The sequence below is a fragment of the Pleurodeles waltl genome, chromosome 4_2 (genome assembly GCF_031143425.1).
Source record: "Pleurodeles waltl isolate 20211129_DDA chromosome 4_2, aPleWal1.hap1.20221129, whole genome shotgun sequence".
NCBI classification, from domain to species: Eukaryota; Metazoa; Chordata; class Amphibia; order Caudata; family Salamandridae; genus Pleurodeles; species Pleurodeles waltl.
In genome coordinates, this window is record NC_090443.1 from 809,770,077 (window position 1) to 809,782,388 (window position 12,312).

General features: G+C 38.1%; 2 protein-coding genes across 3 annotated transcripts in view; one reads left to right on the forward strand and one right to left on the reverse strand.

The window, feature by feature from the left end:
• MIER1 (MIER1 transcriptional regulator) overlaps positions 1–7,981 on the reverse strand; it is a 346,656-nt gene extending 338,675 nt beyond the window's left edge. For both annotated transcript variants that reach the window (XM_069232476.1, XM_069232475.1), the window contains exon 1: positions 7,853–7,981. The gene's annotated coding sequence lies outside the window, so the exon portion shown is untranslated. The remainder of the gene's footprint in view (positions 1–7,852) is intronic.
• Positions 7,982–8,505: 524 nt separating this feature from the next.
• Positions 8,506–12,312, forward strand: part of DNAI4 (dynein axonemal intermediate chain 4) — a 214,517-nt gene continuing 210,710 nt past the window's right edge. The window contains exon 1 of the mRNA XM_069232482.1: positions 8,506–8,675. Coding sequence (XP_069088583.1) covers positions 8,614–8,675 — 62 coding nt within the window. The 5' untranslated portion in view covers positions 8,506–8,613. The remainder of the gene's footprint in view (positions 8,676–12,312) is intronic.

Sequence of the window (12,312 nt, forward strand, 5' to 3'; positions counted from 1 at the left end):
AATGTACCAAAGTCAATTTTTTCAGTGTTATACAATTGCACATTTCTTGCACTGTGTAGTAAGCGTCATCCCAGACTGAGGATTGACAAAGCAAGAATTTTAGAAAACAGTGGACTTAGCACTTTTTTGTACATTCGGTGTTTGTTTTTCAAGGACTTCTCACATTCTTTCTTCTGAGAAGATCCTGCCGCCTGCTCATAATTTATTATCAGTTAGTTACACTTGCATTGACAAAAAAAGTGTATTAAAAGGGTCGATGAAATTTGGGCCAACATATTAAAGGCAGGTGCTTGAGTTGCTGAAATGGCAAATGAAATATCGTTTTGCTTACATATTGTCTTCTGAGCATTAAACATGTGTTAGACTTATAGGCTATCCTCAGTGTTGTGTTTTCTTTTATAAGGTGAAAAAACATCTGTGAGTTTGTGAGGGCCAGCCTGTTGGGGTAAAGCCAGCTGTATTCTCACATGGAAGATTCACCACACTTGGGTGCAACAATGATTTTGTGGTGCAGGTGAGAGTAATTATGTCTAACAGCAGTAGCACTGTCTGCTAGCCTGGAACTTTTGGTGGTCACAGTACTCCTTCTGTTTGTTTACTGGTATGGCTGTCTCTCACTGAATGATCCAGCTTCACTTTGATTCTGGAGCTCAGCAGACCATAAAGTGACAAAACTGTATTCTGGTGGTGGGCCTGCTTTTCACTGAGCTGGTCATGACTCAAAGCAAGAAAGCAGACAGAAGCAGCCTCCAGAGCTTCATGATGAACATGATGGCCATATGTACCAGTAGGTACCATGCTGGTTTCATTTTTGAATGTCTTACTGGGTCGAGGGCGGATTTCATAACAGAGATGGGATCACAGTGCAAATCAAATCACAATATAATGCATTCTTTTCCAACATGCTCAGTGTTTTCTTAGTGTAAATGTATGTGCATTCGGAGAAGATGCCCAGGATCTTCCAGACAAAGAAAACTAACTACACATATGGTCAGGTCTGGCTTAACATTTTCCTTGGTAAGGAGAGTTTAATGCACATATGGCTCCCTTCAGGAGAGTGGGCTACTTACCCACACAAACACACCAATATCCTACAAAGTGATTTAATGCACACAATAAGCTAGGCAAGCAAGCTCCCAAGAATGGAAACAAACCTAGCTGGCAAAGAACTAGGGTTTCCTCTTATGCACATAATGAATTGTCACTGTGTGCTTCTGGAGGAGCACAGTTCACAAGATCAGGGTCAGAAACGGCAGAGAAAAAAGGGAAACATTGACAAGATCAAAGAGAAGATCAGAGAGGACCGTTAGCATCCTAACAGCCTAGAGCTTTTGGTTCAGGGCAATATTTGGACCATGTGTGTGGAGCACATAGCCTCCTGTAATGATTTATTTTTACCAGTCTGATGCGTTTAACACAATCCACTATCTTTCATTACAAACCATGTTTGATTCATGTGTGTTGTACACACAATACACAACCTATGGCCAAACACTGTCTATGCCACTGAGGTGAACCATGGCCAAAAGTCTTCATTTTCACAATGCTCGAATGCTTGACAAAATTCACTTACATCAAATGAACAAACGTCATCAATGCATCAATTTCACCTATTGTCTTTGAAGTTGTAGAAACAACAGAAATTAGAGTCAGGAGACAGGTAAATCCAATACATAAATCAGTTTTATTCCAGGAAGAGAAACTCCACCCACTCTGCAAATACTCATGTGTTGCCCTCTGACTCAAAAAGTTTCCTATTTCAATACACAACATTCCAATTGGATCATATCGTCATTACACTGAAAAGGCTGCAGAGAGAAGAAACCAACTATATACACACAAGGGAGGGTAATGCAGAGGATTATACCATAATATACAAAATAAATGCAAAATAGCACAGCAAAAGGTAGCAAAGATGACAAAGGATAAATTCTACAACACATATGCCACTACAACAATACACACTTAACAAACAAAACAGCATAATAAATTCAGAAGAATGGGAATTGGTAAAGACCTAAGAATCAAGATCACTCCATGTTTGCCACAATTTTCCTTTCCAGAACAATCATATTGAAAATCCATATCCACCCATCCTCCAACTTTACTGCTCCCCTTAAGACGTTGATCATCCTGAGATGTTTCCTAAACTTAGAAACACCACCTTCTGAGTGCCTTGGTACTGTAACCCTAACATTAACATTCAGCGCTTTGACAGGTTTGTGAATATCATAGGAGTTATTTCCTCCTCACCTGTAACTCGATTTCCCTTGACCTAGTCATTCTTTCTAGTTCGTCCACATTAAAAAGGTATTTAAGATGAACTCCTGTCCAAGGAGGACACATCATCATACATGCTTTCTTTTTCTGAAAAACTCGAAAGGAATCTCCCCCACCATGTACATGTGGAGTAAACCTGTATTCTTAAACTCGGCACTTCACCATCTCCTTCCTACTAATTTAATTGAACTTATATATATGGATGCTTTCCTGTAATGTCTTATTAAACTTATTAACCATTTCATTTGTTTGGGGATAAAAGAATGAACACTTCTAGTGCAAAATAACCCTTTGTTCAAAGAACTCTTCCATCATCTTGGACATTAATTACACCCCCTTGTCAGTCAGTAAACAATTATGATTACATTGTCTCGGAAAATATATAGGACAAGATCTTTATGGTAACTTCATAAACAATCCCCACCTCTGGCCACCTGGAAAACATATCAATCAGAACAAGTAAGTATACAGAGGCGCTCCACCATATCAGGCCATAGGTGCTGTCCAAACTTTCACAGAATGGTATCACTTGCTTTGAAATCCATACAATCTCTCACTAATCTTTTAGTCTGGATATATATTCCTGGCCACTAGTACACACTCTTCAACCGTTCCTTAGTCTTACAAATACCTTGATGTCCTTAATGTGGTAGGTTCATCAAATGATCTTTTACTCCTAATGGAGGCAACAAGCTTGATGCTCTGATCAAAAGTCTTTTATTAACAGAAAGTTCACTCATTACATTAGAAAATCACAAATGTGTTGCAACAACGAGATGATCAAGTCTTCCAGTGACAATTTCCCTATGAACATCTTTCAACACCATCTTTTTCTAGTGCACTCAACCATTCTTTTTACAGATACACTCCCTATAGTTGGAGTGCACAACCTAACATCACCTTCTTTCCATCAAACACCATCATCCCCTTCATATTTCAGAATGGAAAGATAACCACTGTCTTATTTTCCACTGTGGGGATGTAGTTGACCTCAAACCGATATTCCTTAAGAGCAAATATCCATTTACATAACAGAGAAAAAACACAGCCAAAAGCCTTTCTCCCCCCAAACACTTCATGAAGAGATTTATGATCAGTTTGAACTTTGAGCGTAACACTCCATAGGAACTGCTTAAACTTCCTTATCACCCAATACACCACCAAAGCCTCCTTTTCGATAATAAAATACCTGATCTCTGCATTTCAAAAAGTCGTGGATGCAAATGCCACAGTTACCTCTTCATCATTCTACTTTCGTTTCAAACCTGTCCCGAGTCCTTTATGATTGGCACCAGTGACCAAACAGAAGAGCAAATCTGAAATAAAGCTTTTGAGAATCTGTGTATTGGAACGACTGCTCTTAATATCCTAGAATTTCCTTTGACATTCATCATTCTACTAAAACTGTACTCCTTTTCTGAATAGTTTACAAAAAACATTGAATCGGCTAGCAAAATTGAGAATGAACCTTGCATAAAATTCTTCCATTTCCAGGAAGGCTTGCACTTCTTTCTTGGTGTGACTGGGAAAATCCAAAATTTATCTTACCAATTCGTCTTTAGGATGCACACCATCAGTTGTTATAACATGACCCAAATAAATTAACTCAGGACAGCAGATGCTACAATTTTTGGCCTTTAGAGTTATACCTCTTGCACTTAAAATCCTTAACACTTCTTTGACTTCTTTTAATGTGTGATTCCATGGTGTCAATTAAAATCTAACACCAGCTAACATGCTAGCTATCTCAGTAATGTTTGGGAATGGACATTTATCCTCTAAGACCTATGCAACGTCTGATCTCTGTTGAGGTCCTAGTGGCTACTACACCAGACGGAGCTCATTTTGATGCTTTAATCATACCTTCAGCACACAACCATTCTAATTCTTTCACAGCATTGTGTACACTAAAAGGTATGTTTCCCACCCCACATGCTAATGGCTTAGCTCCAACTTTCAATTTTATGCTATAACCGTACCCTTTCCATCACCTACATATCCGGAAAACACATCTGGAAATGCTTTAAATAACATGTTGGCAACAGAATCAACTGCTCTCACATGAACTTGGGGATTGGAATTGGGGTTTAATGAAATGCCCAAGAGTTTCTGATATGCCCAACTCAAAACAGTGTCACTCTTCACTGGTACATAAATGTTAACATAAGCCATGTTATTGAAAGAAAAGAAGGTGATGTGGTGGTATAACAGATATCAGGGCCTTTAGTGGATAGATAGATCCAAACATACACGCATTCTCTTGTGCATTACATCTTATGACACCACCCAATTAACCTCTACCCCAGAACTACATATTGTAGAAGACCTCTGGTTTGAACATTTTTTCATTGCTTTATGCTACTGCACCTATCCAGATATGGGGGCACTCATCATGCAGTAGTAGGTGAATTTATGCAGCTTGAACCGTTGTCATTAAAGAAATTTATAAAGGCACTCAATAGGCAAAGAATGGACAAAGCATCTGGCCCGGGTAAAATTCCAGGGATCTATATACATGAAATCCTGTGCTATGGGGAAAATACATTACATGCAGCGAAGCACTTATTCATTCAACCTGGCTCAGTGCAGAAATAATGCCCCTATTTAAGAAAAGAAACAGAATCGGTATGGATAATTATTACCTGATAATATTTTTTTAAAAAAATCATGTGTTCTACTCCAGAGAATAGTAAACAGAGCAGAGACTAAGAGCTTGTCTGACTATAAAGTTAGTTTTAGTAGGAAAACAAGTAAGCTAGACCTGGTATTTAGGTTTTACTTACACTTCATGAAATATTTATTCCTGGGGTATTCGTAGAACTGCGCTCCACTTTTGATAATCTCCAGGAACCTCTTTGGGTCATCATTACATACCCAGGGCATACCATTAAGGTTGTTACAAATCCTGGTTATAATCCATGATAGAAATACTGCAAGAGTACAGAGGGTGAAACTACAGGCCCATTTTATGTTAACAAAGGCATGTCAGATTTGTTAAATGGTTTTCCTTATATTAATCGGGTAAGAAAGACTCTTGAAGTATATATGAACCTCTGACCTGAAATAGGAAGATCTGTGATTGCTATACTCTGATTTCAGATGCTGCCCTACTGGTAACCTAGATGTCCAGACATCTGGAAAATGTATTGGACAAGCTTGGAGATTTCTGTATAACAAATATGTTGGCCATTAAAACATTGAAAATAAAGCTATTGATGTTTTGCCCCCATAAAGGGGCTTAAAATAATTTTAGCTGGATACCTCCAGTCTTGAGCAGGTGCAAGAGTTCTCTTATTTTTTGAATACATCTGACACATGATGTAAAATTGAAAAGACATATAACAAGGAGCAGCAGCCCTTTTGTCCTGCATGCAGGGGAAAACATGCAGTTTGCCTGGGAACAAGGCAGATATCTAATTTTCCCTGCTGTCGAACTTTTCAGGCTATAAGGTCAGAATGCAGTGTTGTATGGAGAAGAAATATTGGGTTACTCTAATGTATCAGACCCGGTTTGTTATAAGAAATATTTCCTTAAACACCTATTAAGTTTACCCCAAACTCCCAAATGGTACAGCTGCTTTTGGATCTCAGAATCTTCTTTAGTTAGGACTTGTTTTATATTGGGTTCGGGTGTAGGGTACACCCAAGCTACAACACTATAGCAGGGTGGTAAGAGATATCATAGCACTTAAGGCGGCTCTTCTCTTGGCTGGTTTAGACATGTTTGTGCTCATCATCCTTTTGAATACTACTAACCATGTATTATCTACTAATTAATTCTGCCATAACTCTGTGACCTATTCACCAACTAACATACTTCATTTTTGAACCAGACTCCAGTGTAACCCATTTGCAGTAACAACTTGTGACTACTTGTGTCAGCGAATCATATTATATACTGTGACAAAGAATATACTGAATAATAAATTAGCCAATCAAAATGTAACTATACCCGGAGGTCATTTAGTTCAAACCTTTGGTCTAACCCTGAGCTCATTACATGAGGGCTTGCTAGTTAGGTTAAACTCACTCCTGGATATGCTGCTCTCTAAATCATCTCAGGAGAATCTTACTAAGGTCTTCCTCATTAGGAAATGTTCACCAAAATTTGAGAGCTAGTATGATGAGATGTAACCCGTTTCTGCCAAAGTTGGGTATATTAAATAATAATTGTTATGCAAATTATTTTACTTGTGCTGGGGAGAGGATTATGGGAAAACAAGATTTTGCTACAACTGTCTAGAATGTCATTTTGCCCTATGTATACCCACCTAAGAGTATAATAGTTTAAGCATTTCTTTTTTTATAAATGTGTGACTTTATAATGTAGGTATGGCTATGCTTCCGCGGGACTGGGGAACCAAAAGCAGCCCTCGAAAAAATCTCAAACCAGCCCATTTCCCGTCATCTCCTTGCTCTATCTCACACTTTCCATCCATTCTCTTTATCATTCTCCCTCTCTGATCTCTTTCTCCCACTCAATCTTTCTCTCTTGAAGCTTCCTCATGCCTGCTGCCAACCTTGGGGGCTGTGAAAGTGACAGAGGCACCAGGAGCAACCCCCTGTCCTAAGAGATGGCCTCCACACGCTCCAGCCCACCAGGGATATTCCCAGAGGAATAAAAGGTCTGTCTGGCCCTTCATCTGATTAAGACTGATAGGCCAATGCCTGTGGTGTTTACAGTCTCCCGTCTTTTTATTTATCATCTAGGAAATCACATTACAGTTTGTAAATGACAAACAATAATGGTGCTGTCCCAACCACTGGCTAGAAAAGATTATCTCTGTGATTGTTACTGTGTGTTCTTTAATTAGGATATCTGCTATAACTTAATTTTACTATGTGTATACTTGTTTGTTAGTAGATGTAATCAAAAATGCACGATGGGACTTGGAACTACTTTCCTTATTGTGTTACTTTTATGAGCACTGTCTCGAAAAACAATTTATTATGATGAGGAGGAGTGATTCAGCCTTAGTACACAGTTATTTTGTTCATGTTTTAATGTATAGTTTCAGTCAGTATTACTCTAATTTAGCTTAATGTAAGGTTAGGTTTGGCATTGGGGTTAGAGTCTATTTATGTGTCAGATGATTATTGTAAATTGAATCTGTGGTAGCAATTAGGAAAAGCATTTTTCTTAGAAAAAATATTATTTTGTAGTTAATTAATTGAGATCATTCTTCCTGAGAAACAACCTTCGTCGTGGGCTTAAAGGACCATGGAAAAATAACGTAACCACTTAAAAAATATGGTTGAACAAAGAAATAATTGAAAACATCTTTGGCTAAAATGTAGTACATTCGAAAACTGGTGGCACTGTCTTACTGTCGATTTAATCGTTCTTTCTGCGCATTTTAAGTGAGCTTAACTTCTTGTGTGAGCTTTCTTTCAAGATGAAATGTCGTACTTTCCTCTTCACCCTCGCACAATCTCTGAAGGTGATTTGATTCAGCCAGAAAAAACCTTCGTGAGGCAAGAGAATGCAGAATACGCCCTGCCTAAAACTTTGATTAATAATAGACCCTTACATCTAAAATATTGTTTAAAAAGCATAAACATGCACAGGCACCTCTCTGAAGAATGAGGATAAATGGTTTTGATATTCAGAAGCAATTCGTTGTGACAGTCCTTCCCCCGATAATCACGAACACAAAGAGCCCAGGAGCATCGGCCGCCAAAGAGACCCGATAGTCACGAAGCTAGATTGAAGGCCAAAGACAGAGAAGAAGGACTAGCTGACGGGGTTAGGTAAATAAAGGAACCGCAATGAAATAGGAGCTCACCCAGCAAACAGAAAGGTAAATGCTTTTAGAAGAAAATACCAGTGGACTTACACTCCCAAAGTTTAACCAAATACTTTAATCGATCCCAAAAATATTTTTGTCACGGTGGCAATGGTTAACTGGTTGTAGATCACATTACTTTATAACTGTTGCAACCGAGGTGTTTCCTGATTTATGCTTTCAAAAAACATAAAGCAAATAAGAATAAAATACTTTGTTTTTTGGCAAAATATATGCAATTTGACCGAGCCTGTCGTGTGAAAGTGCGGCACGTGTGCGTGGAACTGCAAGGATGGACACGCAATACCTCGGGAGGGAGAATGCGGCATCCCTGGTTTAGCAAACAGCGCTAACTACAAATAGGACGCGTGCGCAGCCGGCCAACCAATCACACGACTCCTCGGTAGTAGGGAGGCAGGATCTGTGGCTGCCATGGAGATGGTAAACAACTATCAGCTGGCCACTAACTGATCAGCTATAGGACGGATTGCTAGTTTCGTTCCTTATTTATTTTAGTTTTTGTTAGCTGAGAGAGTTGTGTCTCACCATGTCCGGCGGTCCGACAACCATGGTGGCGAAAAGCAAGAAACCGAGTATCCTGGTGTCCGTGTAAGTGGGCAGGGCAGGGGTGGCACCCGTACAGGTCGCAGGGTGGTGGGAAAGTGGTATAAATGTGACAAATAACTCGAGAACTACTTGGGTACCCAGGGCGAACGTCAGCTGTTGTAGCAGTGTCCCGGCGTGCCACAGTCTTTAATCTGTAATTGTGTAATTGGTGTCTAGCGTGCTTCTGTGAAGCCGCATTGTAGGAAGAATTGTCGGCTTTACCACTGCTTCAGTTATTTTAGATACTTAGTTTGTCACTTTTCATTCCGATCTCAGAAATACTATAACATGTAGTGACATCATCCCCGTGAGTATGCTACAATATAACAGCTGTGCTACCCCGCCCCAGATACAAAACTGCTTCACAACGTGTCAGGCATTGTTTCCGCTAGCGCAATTCAAAGGTTGCCTGTCACAATGTAATCGGGTTCGCTCGACATTTTCAAGTTACAATGTTTCCAAGTTAGTATTTGACAAGCGTTGTTGCCACCGCACCGGCAACACTGTTGCTGCCGGCACACAATAGGCTCGAATGATGTGAATTACTTCCCATACTGAAAAACAATGTAAGTAAATAGTTGACAGAGGGGTCTGGCAGGATCCATACTATTTGCGTTTTTGAATTTTGAGCCGAATAACGGACACAAAGTAGTCATAGTGGATTTATAGGAGTCCCAGTTTTTGGCACAAGGATTGGAGAGATGAGCTTTGAATTTCTTTCAGTTTAAAATACGCCTCTCTTTATATCTCACGCCCTTCGAACTAGGGTGTGTTTTTCTCCTCTTTTTCTTCTCCCCAAGTTCAATTTACTGTTTAGAATCACTCACTTTGATTTCGACCACTACAAGAATAACACTAGTTACATATATGCCCTTATTTCCATCTAACCAATTCATTGGGTGTATTTACAACTTGAGACGTGCAGCATGAGCTCACTATTTCAGTGCTTCCCAATAATAATGTGGCCAAAATAGTATTTATGTACCTGCACTGGTCAACAAAATGTCTTGTTCTATATTGTCTAGAGATATCTCTTTTTTATATTGCACAAAAAATCAATAAACATTTTGGAAAAAAATACTTTAAAGACCCCAAATCTGGAAAGTACATTTTAATTATAATAAATCTATGGTTGTTTTTCTTTTCTCAACTCATCTTTTTGGAGAGTTTATGCTTTTATTGGACAAACAAAATTACTAGGAGAGGAGTCACTTAGACTGACATTTGCAAGGAATAATTATCCGTACGGGTCGCTATATCCAGAAAATACTGGAATAACAGAACACAGGGGACAATAATGTATTTTATACAAATGATGTAAATGTTTTATTTACATTTCATACAATTATACTTTTTTGAAAAAAAAGTTAATGAGGACGGAGACGCACATTGACCATCAGCGAAGTCTACACCCAATAACCAAAACAGCACATAAGAAGCAATAAAAACAAAAAGAGTCTTTACAACGGCACTGCAAATACACTGCATATGACATGCCCAATCAGTCTGTATTAATCACCACGTCTTCAAAATAAGTTGACCATGACCATCTTCAGGACTGAGGTACTGATTGAATCACGATGTCCTATTGCTACAAAACATAAGTATTAATAGAGGAACTGTTAAAGGCTCCATTATATTATACACAGATATAGCAATTCAATTGAAAGCATGACAATAGTATACAATTATAAACATTATTTCAATTATAAAATACAATCATTCTTCACTTCATCAAACAATTTATTACAATAATCAACTGTTTAATAGGTCTCACTTCAATAAAGCCTTACAGTGCATAGGCTCAAAAACTGTATAATGTAAAACCTATTCTAACTACCAAAAGTAACTAGAAAGATATTAATACCTATCACACCCAATAAGTCAAAAACTCATATTTCAAAAAGAGGAGAAAAATAAACCATACATGTCTTATCATTGTGAATCCCACAGTACCTTCCAAGTTTTGCTTACATTATATGTGAATGCCTTAAAATAAAGCATCAGTTTTGCCATTCCTTCTCTACACCATCATCATTTAAAATACTATTAAGTCAATATCAACACACACACTTGGGCAAAACTTCACGATTTATTATCTCCTAATTAAGGAGCGTCAATTCCGCAATAGTTTTGTTAACCATTAACCACCTAAAATACTTCACAGTCAAACCAGTCTCCCAACTTAAGCCTTCACCAAATCACTACACACTTTCAGCAGTCCGTATGATATACAATGAAAAAGATTATATTGAGCAATAAATACTTTAATCATCTCTAATTTAATGATACCCACAGGTCTAGTTCAAAATCCCATTGTTAATCACTAAGCTTATAAGCTGCTAATAGAAGCCAACAGATAATCAGGTGTTAACACTTAGACTGTATACTGAACGGAGTCTTTCAGTGCATTGTTGACAAAGAGTTGCTCACACCAATCTTCACAATGCAGCCTAAGACCAAAGACTGAAACAGCCTAAACCCATACTCCTTCTTTTTTTTTTTTTTTTTTTTTTTTTAGCAATTAGTGCATTCCATTTATTAAAATTGATGAAGGGTGAATACTATTCATTGGGCTTATCACCCGCCACCGGATGTCACCATGGAATTACCTACCAAATTCCTAATACCAGTGAGGATGAGGGCTAAATCTATATAAACAAAGGTAAAGCAACCATATGATCAATGAAAACTAGTACAGTAACCTTGAAATTCTTCTTCTTTTCTATTGGACAGCGTCTCTTCCATTGAAAACAATCAGTACATTAAATGACTTCCCTTCTCTATGCAACCATCAGTCAGCAATATATTATTTTACAGTACTTGCTTTTAAGCTAATTCTGATCTAAGTTAAGTTTATTGTACAAAAATGTCCAGCACATTATTATGTCAAAGACACTTTGCAAGCACATATGCATTACAAAACAGTGACAGTAAAATAAAGAAAGAACCAAAACTCCAAAAGCAAGTCCGTGCAATCCACATCCCAGATTACTAGAGCTGTAAGTATTCATGCTATGATGACCGATTGTGGCCATTTTGTATAGCCATTCATTTCTTTTAAAAAGATAACCTTACCTATGTTCGCCCTGTTTTTTTATTTTATTCTTGGACAGTGTTGATCACAAACAAAAGAATGTCAACATTCTTACCATTTCATTGATTTGAAGTTCTCAACTAATGGAGCATTTAGAACTCTACCTCTGATCTGTGATTGAGAATGATGGATGAAGTGACAAGCCTCTTGGACAGTTTTGCCAAAATGCCTCAAGCCACAAGGATATTCCATGCAGTAAATTACTTCCTTAATACTACATGATATGTACTGTATGCAGATAAAATCAAACCCTTATGTTGGCCAAAAATGTTTAAATTGCTAGTAATATTGCAAACCATTCAGTGACCATGCTCAAAGTGACTTCTAACTAGTTCCATACCCCAGGTGTCTGAAATACCAACGTTTTTAATCCGTTCAACATAGGCTTTCAAAGAGGATCATGCAAATTAGAATATCATTGCACAAAGTGACTTCTAATGAGTTCCATACCTCAGGTGTCTGCAATACCAAAGTTTCTAATCCGTTCAACATAGGCTTTCAAAGAGGATCATGCAAATTAGAATATCTTTTTAATTCAAACAT